Below are 22,592 nucleotides of genomic sequence, written 5' to 3'. Positions count from 1 at the left end.
ATCAGCACCCAAAGTTTGAGTAGAGTCCTACATGCATGAGAACAAGTTCATTTGCTCACACAGGATTGCACAACCAGTTTACCAGGATTAGTAAACCAGCCATAAGACGATTATTTTAGATTCTTCCAGAAATTTAAAAAATATTTTTGGCAGGCATCAGTGTTTTGGGGTACATAAAAAAGAACTTGGTGACAATATGCTCACCAGCAATACAGGCAGGAAGTAATTTCTCTTCTAAAACACTCCCTAACTTAAACCAGGGAATACACTGATTTTGCCAAAGAATGATCAGGCAGTTACTCTCCCCCCCTTTTTTTAAGAAAGCAGAATTTAGAGGAGCTTTTTAAAACTAAAGTTTCTCAGCAGAAGTGACTGGTTGTGTGTTAGTCAAAATGCTGATAATAAGTATAAGAAAACATTCACTTCATTGGGCATTTAGAGATCAAGTCCTGCAGCCAAGTGGGAACAGAAGTTATTTTAGAAGAAAATTATTTTACTACAAGGAAGAAGACGGTGGAAATTTTTCTTCTCTACCAAGGTGTGCCCTAGTGGACTTCCCAACTTCATCTGCAAAAAGTGGGTCACAGAGGGGAAAAGTAAGAGAGCAAGCACCTCATTTACTCTTATTCTAAACCCTTTAAGGCACGTCAAAACTTGCCAGAGATCTAACAAACACAGTTTTCTTCTTCACTGTGTCTGTGTGTGTCTGGAGGGAGCACAACTGCATGTTACCAAAGCATCACAAACAAACCCTGTAAGGGGCTGCAGTGGCTGCTAGCTCACTCCTTCCCACGGCCTGGGAGGTTGATCTGGAAGGCAGCACAGCAGCAGAGCACAGGTTCCTGTCCCCAACAGTCACCGGAGTGTGCTCAAGTGCCAGGGAGCTGGCAGTGCCCAGGTAAGGGGCTGCAGCAGGGTGCCTGCAGCGTGCAGGACACCAAAGCCTGGAGAGGCTCCGACAAAGCTGCCATTATATCCCCCTGCAGAGCCACACTGACTCACCCTGCTCCTGCACTCAAAGAACTCCTTTCACATGGAGGGGAAGGGTGGGGGGACCGAGATGGGGGCAATACATTCGATACCCTTGTCCTGCCTTTCCACAAGAACTACTGGTGCTGCCTGGCTTGCCAATGCAACGTGACTACAGAAATGTCAGCGAGCTGCAAGTCAGCTTTTTGTTTCCCCAAAAGAAAACAGGCAGGCATTCTCATTAATCTCTGTCTCTTCCCCTTGCACGCACTGATCTGTATTAGAGTTAACTGAGGCATTCAGTGAGGGACAAGCCCTCTCCCCCCTCCCACAGCTCACCAGGCTTATGCTGGGGAGGGATAGCCACACACACCTCTGTCCTTTAGATGCCCCAGGGGAAAGCTTTGGTGGAAGCAGAGATCAGCTGTGAGCGCACTGGAATTTAGAGTTCCAGTTTCTAACCCATCAGGCTTGTAAAGCCAAGCCCTTTCCACCCAGCCTCCTGTAATTGCCCTTTTCTTCCTGAAGAATTACCCAGATTGGGGCCACAGCCCCACTTTAGCCAACAGTGTTCAGGAGTTGGGCCATAACGGAAATTCAGTTGCAAAACTAAAATTGCAATCGTATAATTAAGGTCAAAAGGCAAAAAATAGTTACCAACAGGGATGCTGGGGTTAATCACTGGATTAATGCTTAACACAAGAGTTCCTGAAAGACAGTTGGTTATGCATTAACATGTGAGGGGAAAGCTTCCCCTGTCACACCAACACCTGACTAATGCCCATGAGATGATTTACATAAATTAATGGTAGTTTGTATTATTATACGTGTCCTAAAATGATTGCATCTTTTAAATATGCAACTGTATTATTTGTCCCCCTTTGCCCTTCAAAAAGAGTACATATGAGCTGACCACTGGTCTCTAAAATGTCTAAACAAAATCATTATGTCATTTCAGACATCCCCTTCCCCCTCATCTGACATTATGGAATGGGATGAAGAGCAAATAACAATGAGGTTTATTAACACATTTTTGTCTGTGGCAATACATTTCAGGAAAGTGCTAAACTGACCATAAAGCTGCTTGCGCCTGTGTAGTTTTGGTAATTCTTGTTTTTATACACCACATAAAACAGGAGCCCCATTTCTGCAATTAGGAGAAGCAGGTGGACAGCCAGAGAAGAAGCAAAGTCACATATCCCAAAAGAAGCTCTGCCTCTCCCAAAAAAACACCCAAAAAAAGCATTCCCTCGTATAAGCCAAAGGGTACACAGCCTCATCAGAAATGCTACCTTCTGAAATAAACAACTCAGCAAGCCTTGGAATAATGTGAAGTGAAAGGGTTAAAAAAGATAAAAATCATATGAGGACAAATAAGTTATGCAGCTGTCAAGTGAAAGCCACTTAATGAGCTTTATCAAATAGAAGAGCAAGTTGATGAGAACTTCTAATTTTGCACCTGTCTGAAGGACTATGTCCTTTCATCATCACCTGAGCTTCACCCTCTGAGACAAGACAGTGACAGTCAGCTGTCCCCAGAAGACAAGAAGTGAAAAGCTCAGCGTCAAGAGAGTAAATGACTTGGCCAAGGGCACGGAGCAAATTCACCATCCCAGCATCAAATTCACCGCCCCAGCACTGTCCCCCCTGCCCTGCTCGTGGCAGGTCTCTCACAGTGCTGCACTGTCCTTGTAATACTTGCTCTGCCCTTTCAATGAACACAGGAGAAAAGCTCTTTCTCCCGGAGCCGGAAGGAAACTGGGCAGCATAAAGAAAAGTTACTCGCTTTAACATCGCCCCAAACTATCGCAGGCAGGGAATCGATTCAAGTCTCACGCCAGAAAAAGCCGTCATTACAAGGTAAAGAAACTCCTCTCTCGGAGGAGATGCACAGAGGAAGCCAGCAACAAGTGCCGGCCCTCGGGCGCCCCGGGGAGCTGGCACCGGCTCCTGTTCAGCCTGCGGTGGCTCCTCACCCTCCCTCTTTGGCACACATGTAACACGAAACTTCGCATCTCCACGACAACCAGCAACAAGAAAAAAAAAAAAAAAAAAAAAAAAAAAAGGGCAGAGACAACAGCTGGTTGTCAGCAGCGGAGCGGAGAGGAGCTGAGCGAGCAGCGAGCCGCAAGCCAGGATGAGGGGAGAGATGACGTGAAAGTTTAAGAAGACGAAAGAAAAACAAGAGGAGAAGCAGAGCTCGCGGTCGGGGTAAGGCTGAGCTATCGCTGCTCTTCGGTCAATCGCGGCACCCGCCGCTGCTTAGCGAGGGGCTGGAGCCTGGGGAGCTTCCCCTGCTCGGTCAGGCAAGGAGCAGAGCTTGGGAGGAGGAATTTGCTTGCCAGGGACACCGAGGAGCGAAGCTGGCAGGAGAAAAGCTTTTAATGGGATTGCGGAGAGCTGCGCCGCAGCCGCCCTGTAACAAAAGGAGCTCCGAGCCCGAGCGGGACTCTGCAACTCCTCTGCCGGTGACAAAGGCAGGTTGCTCGGGTTTCTGTGCTCGTACAGAATGTATGTCCTGATAAGCTGGTGACCTGATACAGAAATAGTTGGTGTGGACAAGGCAGCTGGGTCCGAGGCTGTGCGTGCCCTTAGCGGGGAGCACAGGCAGGAGCGTACGAAACCCGACGGGTGCCAGCCACAGCTTTTCCCGGAGCTCCTCCCAGCTGCAGCTAAGTTTTATCCCCCAAATCCTGATGCAGAGAGCTTAGAAAACAAACCCTGGTCGGGGAACTAGCACGCTGTACAAGTTAAGCATCTGTGTCCAATAGAAATAACTGGAAAGATTTTACAGAGTTGCTAATGAGAACATTTAAAAAAGAAGAAATCAGACAGTGTACTTAGGCACAGATGCTGGTTTAGTGTTCAAAGCAGAATGAGAACCCACTGCTCTGAGAGACACACACGTACATGTACATACACAGCTCATGGTTTACAGTAACCAGACCATAAAGTTTGAACGCAGTGAGAAGGGAAAGAAGAGTAAAAGGATCACCTAAATACATTAAATTATACAACTGAATCATATGGGTTGAAAAAGACATTTTAGGCCATTGTGTTTTGGTTTAGGCTTTGGTTTTACAGAGGTGTCCCACCTGTGCTCCCATCTCTGTTTTGCTGTTGGGTACGGGAAGAGGGGCTGGTAATGGAGACTGGCCTTATAAATCCCCATTTATTAAGTTGACTTCTCTGTTTGGAAGCTGCTACAGCTCCCAGCACTGAGCTGGGACCCCTCAGCCTCCGCCCAGAGGCGCATGGGCAGTCAGCTGTTTACAAACAGGAGCAGAAAGCCAATTCTCACAGAAAAAGGTCTTCCCAGTCCTACACATGCCTGTAGGGAGGAATGTTAAGGATCAGGTATTTCCACTTCTCTCCATTTCCATTAACGAGGAATAGAGGGCAGGTCTTTCTGACCTACGTGTTGTACAAACATGGAATTGGAACTGCCTGGGTGAGGAGATGTAGTTCAGACCCACACACCTCCAGCCTGGCCCTAAGGCTCAAGGGGATGGAGGGAAGTTTCCACCCTGCTAAGGGAGAGTCTCTGTAGGTGGGTTGTTGCAGTTAAGAGAGTTTCTTAAATAAAGCATGTGAAAAAACAAAGTTTAGTGAAATAACAAAGAAAAAATATAAGGAGGGAGGAGTGAGGGGAGAAGGGCAGGGGAGGGAAGGAGGTAGAGAAACACGCCAAGTTTTCCTGGCCAAAAGAAAATTTAATGGGTTTGGCTGGGGGCTTGTCCAGCTGTGGCCATGCTGTTCATGTGTGGGGGGAGAGGCACAGCAATGTGAAACACATGTCTGGATAAAAGCAGCAGGACATGGCTTGCGTTACAGCTGTCACAGTTCATGGGCCTCAGCCTGATTGCAACCAACAGTGGGTGTGGGAATGAAGGTACAAAATAATCCAAGTTTGATAGAGCAGCTCCTCTCTGTAAGACCAGCCCCTGAGCACAGAGCCTGCAGTGGGCCAGGGGAGGGGACAGCAGGGACTGGGAGGGGTGGGGAGCAGCACGCAGCCCACACCTCCATGTAGGCTCTCCCCACTACCCTATGCAGCCACAGCTGATGAGCTTCCAAACAATTCCTCCTGAGGAATTGCAGCAGCTGCTGCAAATTTTGATTTTTCAGTTCCTATACCCCAGTGGCACCTTTACTAGGATTAGTCCAGGATATTTCAAAAAACTCAAAAATGCATGTAATTTAGGAGACTTGTAGATGTGAGATCAAGGACAGGGCACAGAGGTGGCTGTTAAAAGGTGGAGGAGTTTCCAGCACTCTCAGGGCCTCCAGATGCTGGACCTCAAGCACCAGCTACTGATAGATCCCACTATGTTTGTGAAGTCACTAAAAGGCTTTCACAGACACATAGCAACCTCTCAGTCAGCTTCCTGGGAAATTGATATTTTGCTAATATTAGAATAGACTTTCAGGCTAGATTCAAGCATCACCAACCCCAAAAAAAGTTCTCTTGTAGAAGAGCTACAGGTTTATTTTTAAAATTGACCTTTTTCTTTCATTGGATGGCTCAGTGTTTTGGTTTCCCCACTTTAAAAATTTCTAGTAGTGAGGAATTATCTCATGGGGTTTTGTGGACATGTTTGTAGGATGGACTGGAGAAAACCAGGGTGATTTGCAGAGGTGTAAAGACTCCTAGCTAAGCACCCCAGTGCGCACCTCTGCTACTGAAACTGGGAATTCACTGCCTTTTTACCATTAATCTAATATTAGGTTGTAGGGAAGAGAAGGCACATTTACAGTGCTGCCTCAAAACCCATCTCTAAATAGTGGGTGGTGGAGATGATAGGGTATTCCAGCCAAAGGGTGACCCAGGCAGGGCAGCTTTAAAATCTCAGGAATGTGTGGCCTTCTGTTCCAAACCAACTGACAAAGTCCCAGCTTTTCTCCCATGGCATTGAGCTACAATTTACCAGTTTGGGTGTGTGCTGTTCAAGGGCTGAATTCTCTTGATACTGGAAACTATTTTCATCTGCTTGGGAATGAATTATAGTTCTGTCTGGCTCTGTGCACTCCTGGTTTAAGAAAAATGGGCTTGTCTGAACTATAGTTAAGATTCACATGGCTAGTCAACTTCAGTCATGGCAGCAAACACTGCATTAACAATGATGAGGGAAAACCATGCACTGATAATACAACTGCATTTCTATGGCCCTTTTCATCTCAGCAGTGCACTAAAAGCTTAGAACAATAAACAATCATGCAGGAATTATGACACGTTATGCCAAAATGCATCCACACTGTAGGCACACCTAGCAACCCAGCATTGTTTGAGAACAGGAAGCACTGCAGACCTTATCCATATAAGATCAGAAGGACATTTCAGGGGCCAAGAACAAAGCTGGTATGTTTTGAAACTGGCCAAGCCTTCATGTTCTTTAAAAAGTGGCCAAGTACAGTCAGAGCTTATTTTAGAGTTTTAGACCAGAATAAAAAGCATCCCCTCCCCTTTGGCTGCTTAGCACCCTCCTTCCATGAGGTTGGGCTTGCCTTGTAAGATTTCCTACCAGATAAGCCCCCACAATCCATACAGGCTTCCCATCCCTGTACAGGTCCAATTTCAACCAATTTATTGGACTAGTCTGAGTAAGAGCAGCACAACAGTTGCTTCTTCAGAGCCGTAGTCTTAAGGAAAAGCCAAGGTTGCAATGAGAATGTTGCTCTGGCATTCTAGTTGATGGGAACATCAGGAAGGTTCTGCTTTGTAAGGTCTCTGGAGCACTCTTGCTGTGGGCTGTGGGCAGTGGAGGAGAGCCAACTCACCATCACTGGGACTTGCTGCATTAGGACTAAAGGCATTGGCAGCTTCTTGTTCCCCCCAAAATTCCCCCCTCCAAAGCTTTATCTCCAATTTAAGCTTACTAGAGCAACAAACCCATGCAAGCACAGTAAAACTAATGGATCAGGATTATGGCAAGAACAATATGAAGAGCATGGTTGAGTTAGGAGCAAACAAGAGTGGAAACCACACTTTCATCTACATCTATCCTAAACAGGTTCAGTGAACAAAGTGTACAAAGTACTGAGCAAAACAATGGCCAGTTCAGTTTGTAACTGCAAAACCAGAGACTTGTTGCCTTTCTATCTAAAGATTCCCAAGCATGCTGGAAACTTGGACACACAACAATTAACAAACAAATCTCTGATGTGGTTCCATGTTCCGCTGTCTTGCAGAGATGAAGTCACCCAACAGTGGGATGTGATGACTTACCCAAAGTCACACAACCAGGGAGCATCACTGGCAGACCAGGGAGACTGCCTGTATTTACTAACTTCCAGTCCTGGGGCTAAACCACAAACTTAAATATGTGCTTTTTGCACTAAAAAAGGCTGCTCAAATACCCCCAGGGCTATGCGTAAACAAGTGTCTCATTCTCAGCAGTAAATTTTAGCTCACCCACTCCCTACAGTTCACCTTTGGATGCAGCTGTATCCACACACGGATCAGGACAGACCAAAAAAACCCAAATGTAGAGCAAAAATGCAAAACCAAAATGTACAGCAATTCCAGAAGACTCACAGCAGCCTCACCAGCTTCAGGCAGACACAGGAATGTGAGACCCCACTGTACATGGTCACCCCAAAGCTCTTTTTCTTGGAAAAAGAAGCCTCCACATGCAGCCAGTTCACAGCAAAAAGGAACCTTGATGGAGGCTTTTCTCTTGAATGTCTAGATTGAGGCTTTTTAATGGCTTTATTCTCCAAGGGGCTGAGCAGTCAACTTCTTTGAGTGCTTCAGCATGGCACAAGTCCATTAAAACAACTTAGAAAGACAATTTCAGTGCTATTATGGCAATTTTCACAGCTTTCTTCAGTGGGCACAGCAAGTTGAATCTGCATTAGTGCTTTCTGGGAATCTAAATCTATGTAAGTCCTAAACACAGGACATGCACTTTGGTTTTACAGGGTCATGTAATCCTTGCAGTTGAGCAGCACACCTGTAGCTGTTCGCCATTCCCCTGCATCATTTCTGTGCTCTGTCCTTTCAACCAAGGATAGTAACTCATGGCACATGGCAGAATGGGCCTTTTTTTCATCAAAACTAAATAAACCCAAATTAAATGATTTGGTTTTTTTCCTTCCCCCTGCTGGGCCTTGCAACATTAGAGGAGGGCATAAAGGTTTAATGATCTAGTTCCACTGGCATCACTGATTAGATGAGTTATTTCTTAAGTCAAAACCGTGAATTTCAGGCTGCCACCCCATCCCAGCAGAGTGTCAGAAATTGCCTGTGACAAGACATTATGTTACTTTCTTTTCTATGTGAGATTCTTATCTTGCCTCTCTTCATCTGATTTTCACTTCATGTGATCTTTAACTACAGCTGTGGAGCACAATTTCCTGACATCAGTCTGACAGTGTGTTATGAAGACCACATTGCACTGTGGTCATTCAGGATTTTTTCCATGACATGGATGAGTTACAATAGCTTTGCTGCCCTACAGCCAAGTCTCCTCTGCTCTAGAGGGTTCCCATCCTCAGTGGGTGAAGTTTTGAGGAAGGACAAAGATGAGCAAGAAGGAATTCCCAATTGAGGAAAACACTGGCAGACAATTATGTTTGCTCCAAACCCCTGAGAATCTCTGAGGTACTAACTCGAGTGGCTCTTCCAGGCTCTAAAACAGCACTCCAGGCCTGAAAGTAAACTGTCAGTTAAGGCCTACAACCTTAAGTTTCAAACCTCTTAAGACTTCCATGTTTTAATAATAATCATAGTTACTGCTTCAATTGAATATCCTGCACCACCTGGCCTTTACTACTGTTGGTGATTGGAGGCTTATTTGAAAACAATATAATAAAACAAAAGGAATTAATTTTCACAGCTCCACTCTGTTATTGTAATTAATGTCATCACCTTTGTGTTGTAAATGAAGCAGATGCATAAGACAACTGATTTAAATCACACTATCCTTACCCTTGTGCTAATCTCAAGGGTAAAATCTTGGTTCCACTGAAATCAATTGGGAAAAGGTCACATCAAAACTAGTCCTGAACAAAGATTTTACATCACAAGTAGAATGGAACATACAAAAGTCCATTAATGTAACTGGCTTTCTTGGGGGAATTTGACTTTTTTCCTTTAAGAATTATTTTATTCTTCACCCTTTTACCTTGCTGCAGAAGCAGAAATCCCAAAGCAGAGAGCCCTTGGAAGCAGCAGAAAGTGCAGTCAATCAGAAAAACATTTGCTTCCTCACGGATAGGCTGGAGACTGCACCACCACCATCAAACTTTGTCCCTGATATAATTCAGACCAAGGTAAACAAGCAGCATTCCTTGCAAGTTTTAGAATAAAAACTCCTTCACTTAGCTCCAGATGAGGTACCATGGGCAGAGTGGAATGTCCATTACAGAGATAGGCTTTATCATTTTTGACTAAGCACTTTGCTAATCCACATGGAGTTCTGCAATCCTGATCAGTTATTTTACCCTGTATAACCAAATTTCACAAGCCTGGCTCTTATACCTGTTGCTTCTGATGCAACCCAAAGCATGGCATGGAAGTTTACAGCAAATTTGGTATGAGGAGAGCTTCTGGAGAAACACCTCCAAAGGGAACAAACATTTTCACAATGTTAAAGCCAGAAATTTTATTTTTTGAATTTTTTTTCTTCTAGAGCCAAGAACAGAAAGCACAAATCATTTCACCTCTGCCTCTTCCACCATATCTCTTAGAATGGAAACAAAATTGAAAATCTGTTGACACAGAATCCTGCAGCACTAAGGATAAAGCAGCTGTTTCTGGAGAAGCTCACTTGGGGTATGCAATCATCTGGAAAGAAGTATTTAACCCTAGTCTCAAAACTGACCTTTTCAGGTCGAAAGACCACAGCTCTGCCTCCTTCCTAAGTTGCACGGTGATCTTTCTGTGGATGTAGATCTTCCATCCACCCCCATTTCTAAGAAACCAGCTGGTTCCGATTTTTATTCCTTAGCTTGGATTTAAAAGAACAAAGAAAACCCTTTTTGAATTGCATAAACATACAAAACTACTTTAACTTGGCACTGTAGTACTTAAGCCCACAATGCAAAGGAACAGCCAAGGTCTCTCTGTCCTCAGTGTGTTTAGAAAAACTGAACTCCAAGCATCCATTTGTTTGAGTAACCAAGCCAGATGTTGAATAAGGAACTAGCTGGTTTGTTCTAGAAATGCTGTCTTGGTCACTTGGCTTCGTGTTATCACCAAGATCAGGATATTAAATTACAATGTTCAAGCCCCAAAACTCAGTGTTGCCTGTTACAACACACACAAACCAGTATATTTTGATATAATAATGAAGTAAGAGTTATAACCCATTCAAATGTTGACCTGTCCAAACACTTATTTTAGGTGGAACTATGGATATTTCTCAAAAATATCCAATTCCAGTTCCTGACTGAAGCAGAATTTGAAGATCCATAGGTCTCATGCCAGCTAATTTGTTGCAATGCCTCCTAAAATCTTATTCATGGGGTAAAAGAACAGCAAGTATTGGTGACAAAACTGAGGCACTTAACTTTAATTGTTATTTTTAACTTTGTTATTTTCAGTAACAATAGCTCCTGATCATCACTCTGGGAATAAAGAATGCCTAAGATTACTGAGCAGGGCAGGAGGGATTAACTCCACAAGGGAGATATCTCCCTGACAGATCCGGGGGCTTTTGCTTTGCTCATCATCAGCAGTGATGGGTGGAATCCACTGTTCATTTTATATATTGCTCTGTGGCTTAAAAAAACCCCCAAAAACCTAAATTTAGCTTTCTTTATAAAATTGCATTCATTTGTAAGAGCTTGAAATGCATCCAGCTGTCCCTAGTGAATGCAGACTTTAACTTTTAGTATCACATACAGTAAAACTGGTTAATAAAAGGTTATTAATGCTATTGTATTGAGGTAAATGCCTTTGTTTTTGAAGGGGGATTCTGTAGCTCAAAGTGCAAGAAGCCTTCAAGGGAGTCTACTTTGTGTAACTCCGTAACAAACAACTAAAGACTATGTACAGTGGAGTTCAGCACTGAGAATTCAAGTTGGGTTAGAATTGCATTTGTTTCTGGAAAGACAAGTTAGCACAACTGGGAAAAAAAAGTGCTTTGATTGGGTGAGAGCCAAGGGCAGGCACTGTCCAGTCTAACTCAGTGCCTGCTGGAAGAAGTGTCCTTGAAGGAGAAACACCGTTTGGACTTGGCTTAACAGTAGTTGACAAAAACACCCTCAAAGCTGGATTTTGAAATTAAAACAGTGCCAGAACACGTAGACAATTAATAGTCCTCCACCTTAGCTACTGGGAACAAGGACTGAGACCAGATAAACTTGTTTTCCTTGTGATCACCAGCTGTATAAGAAGGCTGGCAGCTCCCTAGCATTAGTCAGTGTAAAGGTTTATTCTCTGTTTGGTTCTCCTGCAGCATAAGCCTGGAGAGGTTGTGACAGAATGTCTTCTGAAGGCTTTCTGAAGGAAGTTCAAGCCATTGGTGAGAAGTTTCTCCTTAAGCTCCAGAAACTGCCCAAGGCTGAGCCAGTGGAGATTGTCAGCTTTTCTGTGGTTCTTCTGTTTATTGGTGAGTTTGTGGGTGGAGACAAAGGGGTCTCAGAATTTCTCTCCTCTCTTATGGGGGCAACTTGCTCCACAGGCTGTGTACGTGGGTTGGTGGTGTTGGCTGTTGTTTTCTAGGCTGTGCTCTAAAGCCCAGGTTAATTCCTAGGTAATTTATTAACACTCAACATGTACCTCTACATGGTTGCATGGCATGGCAGGAAACAGTACAGCTTTCCCCAAAGCTCCCATTTTAAACATTAGTTAAATCAGCAATATTTTAACCAACCCAGAGCTGCTGTAATGTTCTGATGCATAGGAGATAGTTTATGACAAATGGTACTAGAGCATCTCCCTGCCACAGAAGACACTTAAGAGGGGCTCTGAGTATCATTCCTGTATTGGCTCAGTGGAAGCCAATATGCTTCAGATGAGCTTATTTATTCTCCTCTGGTAATGGCAAGATCCCTTCTGCTGCTCTGTGTGGGGATGGCATGGAAGGAACAACAACTGGATCAAGAACTGCTGGATCAAGGAGGATGAAGTTTGTTTATACAATGTGAAAATAAGCAGGAAGGAAGACAGGCCCTGCTCCTCAAAGACAGGGCTTGCACCAGGCCGAAAGGAAGGGTGTGTATTCAGTTGGACACTCCTCCCTGGGCTGGAATTCACAATGCCACACCTGCTGCTTTATTTGGTTCATCCCTACAGCTGGTTCCCCACAGGTCACGTTACCTTGCAGCCCAGGTCCAGGCTTTAAAGGAACACATGCATACAGAGGCCTGCTCACACTTTTACATGTTCTGCAGGATGGAACATGTCTTCCTTTTCTACTCCAGATAAACTAACATATCCCTGCCAACACCAGCCATCTTGGCTAGAATAGAGGACAGTAAGTTAGGCCACTGTTCTGTGAAACAAATTCCTGCATTTGAAGTATCTTATTTTTTCAAGCTAAATACAGAAGAGTAAATCCAACCCAGTCATGGGTTATGCTTAAAGAGTACACTGAACTCACTCTTCAGACATACAACTGCCAAAAATACCAACTCCCTCAAGTTTGGTTACTCAAAAATCCAAAGCTGGATTTTCATCCTTTCCAGGAACATAGCTGTGCATAGGTACTGCGTGTCAGCTCCCAAACAACAGCCCGTTAAGTGGCTAAAGAAACCCTCACATGGTTTGGAATGTAGCTCTTAAGGTCTCAAAATGCCTGGTAATGACTGTCCAGATTAAATGGAAAACCAATACAAAGGAGCAGGAACTTAGGAGGAGGAAGATGGGGATATAGGGCAAAACAAATTCTCAAGGAACCAGGCTTTGCTCATTTTGCTGCTCACCAAACAACTTGGAGAAGACACAGGGTTACTCTGCAGGGATTGTTCCTATGCTATGAAGCAATATCCCTTGTTTCTCTTGCAGTTACTGTGCTGGTGCTCACGATCATTGCCTGCAGTTGCTGCTGCTACAGCTGCTGTGGCTGTGATGGACACCCTGATCCCAGACACAGGAAGAGCCAAGTCCGCCCAGCTGCCCATTCATGAAGTGACACAACCTGCTATCGAGGACATGCCTGGACATCATGATTCAGTGCTATGGGAATGACTTTCCAAACTAGCCCACTGAAAATGGCAATAACAATATTAATGAACATGACTCAAAGGACCAGAAATCACAGCGTGGAATTCATTCTCTCTGTGACAGCCACTACTGTGACCAGAAAGGTAAAGCTCCTTTACCATCACTGTGTCCCTCTTCTGGGCTGGGATGGGGTGGGAGGGCATGGACACAGATTGCTGAGAAAAGAGAGAGCTTTTCCAAAGACAGCCCTGCAGATGGACCAGCTGAGGATTCCCCCTGGGACACAGAGCCAAGCAGAGTCCACGCACACAGCCACACACGAGGCACTGCCTGCTCTCCTCACCAGAAGGATGGTACTGGGTGTTAGCAAAACCCACTGACACCACTGGGAGGTCCAACTGCTCAGGTCATCATGGGTCAAGGCCAAACCTGCTGCAGGAGACACACTTGGCTGAGATATCTGCTGAAAACAAATGGTGGACCCTCTCATCCAGATGTGCCAGCTGAGGCTCTGAGTACAGCTGGTAACAGCTGCTCCCAGTGTCATTTCATTGGTGATATGATGATAGGAAATTGCCAAAGAAGAAAACAGATCATGTGGAATACTTTGTAAATAGAAGGATGAAAGCAAAAGGGAAAAAACTCACAAATCCTATGGCTTATTTTGATCATTTTCTGCTCAACATGCTCCCTCTCCACCCCCTATGGTTCCACTCTTCTGCTTATTGCAGATGAATGATTCTTGCAGAGTATGGGAACTCCAGGAGATGAACAAATCCCAGTCCTTACTTGAGGGATCTGTGTGCCTGACTCCCTGCACTGTGTGCAGTTTATTTCAGTAGACATGAACATGATGCCAGGGGTGTGTTTATGAGCAAGCACAGAGGCATTTCAGAGGAGTGACACATGATGGGAGCCATCACTTCAGGGTATATGTGCAGCAGCTGAGAGCAGGCACTGTGACAGAGCAGAGCCAAGAATGGGCTGTTGGGCTGGAGTTAACAAGTGCAAATAAATCCCTTTTCCATGCTGCAGCCACTGTGTATGTTTGGTTTACACTCCAGTGAACTTCCGAAAGGGATTTATGAACGTACAAGGCTGTGGTACAGCCCACGACTTCCACAAGTGGCATAGCACAAGAAAGGCACAATTCTGCACTAAACTCTGAACCACTGGTGTTTCAGCCCCAAATGGGAGACCAACCACCCTTGTGAGAAGGTATAAACAATTGTGTGCATGTAGAGAAGTCATCTTTTGCCTCTGTATCCCATCTAAGTGTATGTAACAAAGTCAACATCGAGCTAGGGAGAACAGAATCATCAAGGTTTTAACAATGGGCTTTAAAATACTCTACACTTCAGGAGGTACAGAAAAAAAAGAAAACTCTGTAAAGTTATGTATTTTTTCTGTTGCCTGCACCCATATTAGTAAAAGGCACATTACATCAGCTTCTTATGTATTTAATGCACTTTATTTTTTTGCCAACAAACTGGATCTAGGTATTTGGTATTTTTGTACAGCTGCACATTGGAATATATCTGCAGCCAGAGACACAGTGAATAGTCTAAGAATTATAAGAAAAAGAAAATTCCTGAAACTACCAGTGTTACTTTTAAATTAATAAAAAGCAGAACTTTACAGCAGAAAATGAGGATGTTCTTTAGAAATAAATATTTGAGCTTCAACTTGACAACTGCCAAGAGCAGACTGCGCTAGCATGAGCTACTGCATGCACAGTTACACTAAAACAACAAAGTGTAAAAAAAAAAGAAAAGAAAAATTTTATTAGGCTGTCCTAAAGCTTTCACTGACAACCAACATGTTAGGAGGAAACAATCTCAAGCACAGCATCAATTTAAACACTCAGAGGTGCATCACACCAACCTCCTGTCACATAAGTCTTTGCTCTTTTCACTCACAAACGAGTGGCAAAGTGACATCAGGAGCCTCAGAAGCTCTTTTGCAGAGACAGACTCAACAGATGTTTTTGTATCTAGATTAAGTCACAAGACCCAGGGAAGAATAGAGCTCACTTTCTTTCCAGGCTTGTGCTAGACAGTGCCAGCTGCAGACATTAACAGCATCCCATTGAGGGCTGTTCCAGCAGCACAGAGCCAGCCTGTGCAAAGGCAGAGGAAGCTTGGCAGGCTGGACACACACCAAGGGCTGACAGGTTGCTGTCACTGGGAGCAAGCTGCCAGGCCTTATCTCAACAGGAAAAGCCACAAATGCATGTTTCCCAGTGGTGGTACAAGTTAAACCAACTGACAGATACCAGGCAGAGGAACAAGAGAAATGGCTCCTGTCTTATCTCAGCCACTGCGAGTTCCTGAATTAGAAACAGAATAAACACAGCACTGTTAAAGAAAGGGAAGGAAAGAAAAACAGGGAATCCTCTAAAGGATTCAGGTGGCTTTCTGGAGCAGAGGACCAGCTACCATGTAGAGGGGGTCAATTTCTACACACTTGTTTGGACCTCACAGGCTTAATGTTCTGCTTTGGATGATTTTGTACCACTGCACTCAGCTGGACTATTCCTACAGCTGGGATTCAGACATGTCAGTTGTTTGCCTGATCTGCTGCTTTCTTGCATGCATTCAGGGTAGCCTGAAAGATGCCAGCAAGTGCCCAGCTTCCTGCAGCTCTTCTGCTTCTGCTTCTGCTGACTACAAACCTGCTGGTCCCTGGGTCCCTGCTCAGCACTCACACAAACTTTTGTGTTTTGGCTTCAATCAGTACTCAAATACAGGCACCTATAGGGAGCAGCAGTGAGGATGGATCCTCTTGTTTCAACCTGCAGAGGGAAATTCAGAAAAGCACAGAATAAGGCAAGGCTGCTTCTAACATAGCAACTGCCATTCATATTGTGAAAGCCTAGGAGGAACTGCACTGGAATACTGTTACTTCAGTCCTGATGATAAAAAGTGTTGAAATTGTTTCTTTCCCTGAGGAACCTCAAAGAGCCAGCAAGGCCAACCCCTCCAGCAGAAGTGGTTGAAGTTCCACTGATGACTTCTGTAACATTATCTCTCTGGTTTGCTTGGCTTGTTAAAAATAAGTTTCCTTTTACACACAGGCACTCTCACACACCACAATCCTCCTTCTGTCCTCCCTCCTCTCTCCAGCACCATCCCTCTGGTCTTTTCCAGTCAGGAAAGTGATAGAGAGTAGCAGTGCAATGCTCTGGAATGGGTTTATTCACCTAAACTGTCAGAATGAATTTTGGACTGCAGGGCAGTCCTGTTCAGTCTCACGACTGTCTTCTACTGGAGCTTGCAACACAGACCCAGTTGGGATCCAGGAAACACAGCCCTCTTCTCTCCACCACATCCTGCAGCCTGCCCCAGACAGAGGCCACAGTGGGCCTTTACGAGCCCTGCAACAGCTGTAGGAACGGATAAAGCCATAAAGAGGAAGAAATGTCTGAGGAGCAGCTGAATTAGAACTTTTTAGTTGGGTTCAAGGCCTTTGATTTGATTAGATTAGCCACACCTTTGCAGGGATTAATCAGCTGTTAATAATTTACTTCAGCCCAAAGAGGCAACTTCCAGGCTACCTCTACAAGTCTCCAGGTACAACAAGGGGTCCCTCACCACAGGCCAAGATCTCTTGGAGGGGTGAAGAGGAGACACCACCTACTACAAACCACAACAGCTTCAGGTATTTATAAAATATCATACAGCTCTCCTATTCTGGGAGGTGAACTGCACTTAGCAAAAGAGACAGGAACTTCCTGGGGTGTGCAGTCCCACAGGATTTCTGCCTTTGGGTCTGTGGAACTTATATCTAGGCTGCCTCCTTTTTGAAGGGAAAGGAATCCAGAACAGCTTTGATGTCCTGTGTGCTGGTTGGTTAAAGACTGAGCACACTGATCTGCCATCTACCCAGAAAACAAACCATGAACTGAATGAATCTGGCTGTTAAGAAAGAAGCAAAAACTTCAGCAAGTGTGAGCTTGTGTTTCAAGCCAAATCCAGCCTGTTGAGGATGAAACACTTTACAGGAATAATTATTTTTCTTAGAGTATGGAGGATACAGACATAAGAGGCAGCAAGTCAAGAAAATTTTCAAAAATAACCAATATCTCTTCCTGTATTACATCTGCATAGTCACATTTGCAAGAAAGTGTGAGAAATAATCCTTTCCCTTGAGAAGCAAGGAAGCTTTAGTAAAACCACAAGATGCTAACAAAGAGATGCTGGATGTTCTTTAGAAAGCTGACAGTGAAGTCATTATTCAAAGTATCAGTGAAAGAGCAAGTGAGATCCCAGTTTAAATTATTACTGGACTTCCTTGTGGGAGGAAAACTTATGCTTCTATTGCAGAGTAACAGAAACCATTAATAAAGCAAATTCCATTAGCAGGATACCCTTTTAAATATAATTGTACTATTCTAAGCCCTATGGAAGAAAAGTTGTATATGATCCTTGCTTATTATTGGTAGAGTTTTTTGCTTGTTTCTTTTTAAATAAGTTTTCATTTAAGCTCCATTGTGTCCTCAGAGTTTAAGCCCCCAACTCTCCATTTTAGAGATCCTTCCAATGGTATCAAGAAATTTCTTCCACTGAATACTTGTCTTTCAAGTATAGGCTGTACAGCTGACAAAGAGTTTATATTGAACATGCTGGAGAGACACTGTATTATTGAAAATATTGATAAGCTATTATTAAAATAAATCTCAGCTGCCAAAATGCTGTAGAGCAAGCAGCTTTTCCTCTTTACATCTCCATAGATCTGATTGTTAAATGAGTCTCAGCTGTATTTCTTCTAGTTTCTGCTCCCATTTCTGTGAAGGGTGACCCTCCTTTGGAGGGGGATGCCTGCAGGCACAGACACCATGCACACCTGCACTGGTTTTGGGGCTGTGGCTGAGGGCATGGAGAGAATACAAGATCTGACCCTGTTGTTGTCTACCCCCAGCAGGGTGGAAGCCAGCATGTCACTCAAGCAAGAGGCATCCTCAGATCTGCAAGACCTAAAGAGACTGATTGCAACAAGTGATTGGGCTCTTGGAGGGCTGGTGGTGATTGGTGTCTTCTGTTTTGTTTTTATTGCTCTCATTTTATTTGCTGCTATCTTTGGGTGCTGCACATCTCCAAGGCACGGACGGGATGGTTCATAGCCAGCAAAGTGGGGACCCAGAACTTGGTACAGCTGAGCAAGAACCAGCCTAGGTACAACCTGATTGTGTTGTTCACAGAAAACTCTCATCTCACTCCCTGGGTGGTTATTTCTCTCCATGCAACTTCCCTGCATCAAGAGCAATGTCCCAATGCCAGCAAGTTGTTCTGCAGGCCACAGCAAGAGGCTGTCTGGATTCAGGAACTGCAACATTCAGCAAATACCAAAGTAAACTCGTCTCTGATTTTCATCTTTAAAGCAGAACCACCAGATAGAAGTGGCAAATGGTCAGCCAACACCTAAAGCTGATAAAGATATGTTCTGCTGCTGGAGCTGTGTGGGATGGGGGGCGGGGGGGGGGGGGTTCACCTTGCAAAAGGGCAGTAGGAAACTCTGGCCACTGAAAGCTTTGTCTGAACCCACTCTCTAAAAGCAGCTTAGACCATTGTTCTCCTGTCATACTCAGGCCCAAATACACTATGCAAAAACTTACTTGCCAGTACACAGTCTTTATTTGTTATTAATTATAACCTTGCAAGGTCAGAGTTTGAGTTTGCTTTCACTGTTTGGATAGTGAGTAGAACTGTATTAATTCAATATGTAAAAAGAAATGCAACATGGCTTTGCTTTCCACAGCACCTCAGTCTCCTGTAGAGTTATAAGCAGGAAAGCCAGGCAGGGGTGCTGCAATATGTGACTATTGGATGCACACCCCATGATATACAGTTGGAAGAATGGATCAAGCTGAGTAAGGGAATAAAAAGTCTGGGAGGGGTGATTTCTGATTAAGTCAGTGATATTCCCTTACTCAGATTAGTTCTTTGAGGGTGGTAAGATACTGGGCAGGTTGCCTAGGGAAGTTATGGATTCCCCATCCCTTGGAAGGTTAGGTAGGATGGGGCTTGGAGCAACCTGGCCTAGGGGAAAGTGTCCCTGCCTATAGCAGAGGGTTGAACTAGGTCATTTTAAAGGTCTCTTCCAACCTAAACCATTCTGTGATTATACGAAATCCAGCCACAACAGCCATGGGTGATCTGGGAACACGCCCCAGAAGGGGCAGAGCTCCTCAGACACATGGATCAAATTCTTAGAACAAGAAGTCTCTCAGCAGCTACTTCACAGCATCATCTTGACTTTGGGCAAAGAAGTGACCCTTCAAGTGCCCCAGGGCTCAGTGTTGTGCCACACTTCAGTACAAGCAAGACTCCTATAAACCCAGGATTTGTTTGCCAAACATGACGAGGAGAGGACACTCTCAACAAGGCACCAGAAATGCAGGACATGTTACATTCATGCTGAAAAAGCAGACCCACATGTGAAAAATGAAACAAAATTAAGAACTTGTAAGCATGACACACAAAGATCATTTTCAGTTAGTGAACACATACCGCTGTCTTCCTGGCAAAATTACAGCTTTCATGTCTGATCCAGCATAGAACAGCAATTAGTACAATTACAGCATACAAGGCATGAACTAAACCTAAACAAGGCACGTTGTGGTTGCTAGTCTGCATTTAGATTGGGCACATCCATAATTTGAGCCTGTTTCTGAAACATTCTGAGCACCATCAGGTCCTTCTAAGGTCAGTGAGAATCACAGACACTTTGCAGAGTAGAGACACTGCGATTTACAGAAACATTAACTCTAAATGCTTCCATCCCATGGCTCTCTGCCCCCTTAGGAGAGGAGTGATGTACTGAAGGAGGAGAGTCAAAACAAAAGCAAATGCAACTAAGTCAACCCATGATCAAAGATGGGATATTGTAAAATACATCACCAGAGAAGTTAAACATCCCCCTGACTTGGTCAGACTCCAAGACCAAGGTCTCAGTTAACTCAGAGGTGGGAGTGATGAGAGATTTCTCAGGGACACATGCAGGATCTCAGCCATACCAGTTTCTTGGAAGAACAGGGCATGTTTTCCCCAGCATTAACAGTGGTGTATGAAAGAAATGCACTCACCCCAGCTCCTCACAGAAGTTCACAATGGCATCAAAAGCGGTCATCACAGCTTTATCAGATTCTTTTAAGGTGCCTTTTTTATCCTGAAAGTAGATAGGACAAGGACTGTAGTCCAATTTAAATTTACACAGATAGAGTAACTCTAGTAATGATCAAATCCAACCCTTCTGAGCTACATGGCAAACAACTACAGACACCTCCCTGTCTCTGCTCTATTCCTCTCTAATAGAACTGGCTCTGGTAGCCTTTCCCTTCCCTACTTCCATTCCTTCTGCTATCCCTTGAAATGGGGCTCCACACAGCTCTAGACTCAGAACATTTCATTTCATCTTTTCGTATTCAGAGGTTACTGCAGGCAAACCAGACCAGAGCCAAGGCAGTGTGATCCAGGCAGGTGGCTACTGTTCTGCAGCTCTCACCTGGATGTTAGAGAGCTCCTTCTTGATCAGGAAGCTGACTTGATCCCTGTCATTCCTTGAGTAATAGAGGCGGCAGCAGGATGGTTTTCCATCTCTCCCAGCTCTGCCAGACTCCTGGTAATATCCAGCCATTGACTTGGCAATATTCCAGTGGGCAACAAATCTGCATGTGGTAAAACAGGGAACATGAGGCTGCAGGCTTCTCAGAGCACTGCACACACCAGTGTGGTGTCTGTGGGCATCAACAACAGCAAAAAACAGAGCAGCAAAACATAAAAGAGGATAGAACACAGCAAGAGAATTTGCACACTGAAGTATTAGTCCTCTTAACACACAAGACATGGAAAGCAGCAGAGCTGTAAGAAAACAAATGCAACTGGACAGCATGTGAGCAGGATGCCACTCAGAAAAGAATGAGCACGTGAGTATCCCAAACATGCATACAACTGTGCAGCTATGAAGACTGAGAATAAGGACACTGAATTAAGTAGTTTGGGAGATTTTACCATAAAATACAGCATTAATAAAAAAGTCGTATTTATTTTGTGGGACACAACTGCACCATTACGAAACATATTTTTAAATACTTTCTTTTAAAAAGACATTTAGCCAAAATCTCCATGGGAAATTCCATCTCACTGTACTTCTCAGATGAAGGCAACCTTCCTAACCAGCAAATATGACTATAGAATCATTGCTAAATTTTATGTAATCTCTGTAGGAAGGTTTTCTACATGGCACTGCAAGACTGCTTTAAACCTGCTTGTACCTGACTATTCAGCAATTCAGCTTATACCTGTTTTGAGAGGATTGCACAGTAATGCTGCCAATGTTTTCAAGTCTGCCTCAAAGCCAGCATGACCCAAGGGCAGGTATGATGCATGTAGGTGTAGCTAAAGATTAAATGACAAAAGCAAGCAAACGTGTTTCTTTAAACAGAAACAGTCCAGGAACAGGCCAAGCAGGAAGCATCAGAGCCCTGCACATTTAAACCTCATCAGGAAGTTTGCTGAAGAAATTGATAAATCATTTTAAGCAGAACTGAGTTAACAGTGAAGAGAAAGGAGCAGACTCCATCAGAATAAAAAGGGACTCCACCTCTGTTTTCCCTTTTGTCCAGAAAAGTCACCTCCAGAAGTTGTCAGACCTGATCTTATTTGATAACATATGCATGAATACTCAGAAATCTGCCAACACTGAGCAAAAGCTAAGCAGCAGTGCCTTGTTAACTAGGCTTGGGTATAATGTTCTTTAAGTTATTTTTAAAAATGCCTGTAAAGAGTAATTTTAACTCTATTCCTTGTAAACTAACCAGACTACAAGCATATTTCAGCTATATTTCACTTTCAGTTAGCCCTATGCATTTCAGTTACTCTGCCTTTTTTAATACCACTGGACAAGGCAGAGTGCTTCAGCAGGTCATTAATTCATGTCCTAGGAGACTCCTCACTTCTCTGTTTGGAAAGATGCATCAAGGAGTAAAACTGTCACTGCTACAGTGACAGGGATCCTGTTTCCTGGCAGCACAGTGACACAGGCAGAGGGATGGCACAGTTGTGAACTGATGGGATTGGCTCAGTGGTATCCTGCCCTTCTCTCACAGTATTCAGATCAGCTTTTGTATGTGGATTTTACACATGAGGTCTGTTGTGGGTGTTGTCTCAGCTGCATCTGAATTATCCCTCTAGTAAGTGATCACAGTAATAACTCAGCACAGCCATATTGCAGGGCAGGAATTCTAACCCAGAGCCCTTATGGGGACAGCAATCTCAGAGGAACAGAAATGGCAAGCCATGTGCAAAGTTTCTGTCCTTGGACCGGAGCTGTATTTTTATATGGTTATTGCCATTTGTGAAGGGCTATTTTTTCCCCATTGCATTGCAAGAGATCTCAAAAAAAAGCTGGCTCTGACTATTTTAATAGAGGGTGGGTGAATTATTTTAGGTGCAGATTTTCTTTCCACTGCTTTTAAACAGCAGCTATTGCACTAAGAGAAGTGAAAGAGACA

At 44.1% G+C, this 22,592-nt stretch overlaps 2 protein-coding genes across 13 annotated transcripts in view; one reads left to right on the top strand and one right to left on the bottom strand.

The window, feature by feature from the left end:
• Positions 1-22,592, bottom strand: part of RECQL5 (RecQ like helicase 5) — a 37,870-nt gene that overhangs the window by 9,420 nt on the left and 5,858 nt on the right. For 11 of the 12 annotated variants that reach the window (XR_008434230.1, XR_008434229.1, XM_053960561.1 and 8 more), the window contains exons 7-8: positions 20,585-20,747; positions 20,166-20,248 (exon numbers count right to left, since the gene is read on the bottom strand). Coding sequence is in view for 10 of the 12 variants with exons in the window: in XM_053960561.1 (XP_053816536.1) it covers positions 20,166-20,248; positions 20,585-20,747 (246 nt within the window). In the remaining 2 variants the exon portion in view is untranslated. Of the gene's footprint in view, positions 1-15,325; positions 15,876-20,165; positions 20,249-20,584; positions 20,748-22,592 lie in introns of those variants that run through there. The other variant, XM_053960571.1, reaches the window with a different exon arrangement.
• Positions 3,079-13,172, top strand: SMIM5 (small integral membrane protein 5). Its single transcript, XM_053960584.1, has 5 exons — positions 3,079-3,180; positions 9,106-9,243; positions 9,603-9,745; positions 11,373-11,525; positions 12,923-13,172. Exons 4-5 carry the CDS (start codon positions 11,399-11,401, stop codon positions 13,042-13,044), a joined length of 249 nt encoding a protein of 82 aa, XP_053816559.1. The 5' UTR covers positions 3,079-3,180; positions 9,106-9,243; positions 9,603-9,745; positions 11,373-11,398; the 3' UTR covers positions 13,045-13,172.

The sequence above is a fragment of the Vidua chalybeata genome, chromosome 19 (assembly GCF_026979565.1).
Source record: "Vidua chalybeata isolate OUT-0048 chromosome 19, bVidCha1 merged haplotype, whole genome shotgun sequence".
Taxonomy (NCBI): domain Eukaryota; kingdom Metazoa; phylum Chordata; class Aves; order Passeriformes; family Viduidae; genus Vidua; species Vidua chalybeata.
This window is presented reverse-complemented; position numbering and strand designations above follow the sequence as displayed.

Coding starts and splice junctions, on each gene's coding strand:
- SMIM5 (XM_053960584.1), top strand. CDS start 11,399: ATGTCTTCTGAAGGCTTTCTGAAGGAAGTTCAAGCCATTGGTGAGAAG. Junction 11,526..12,922: donor TGTGGTTCTTCTGTTTATTG/GTGAGTTTGTGG, acceptor TTTCTCTTGCAG/TTACTGTGCTGGTGCTCACG.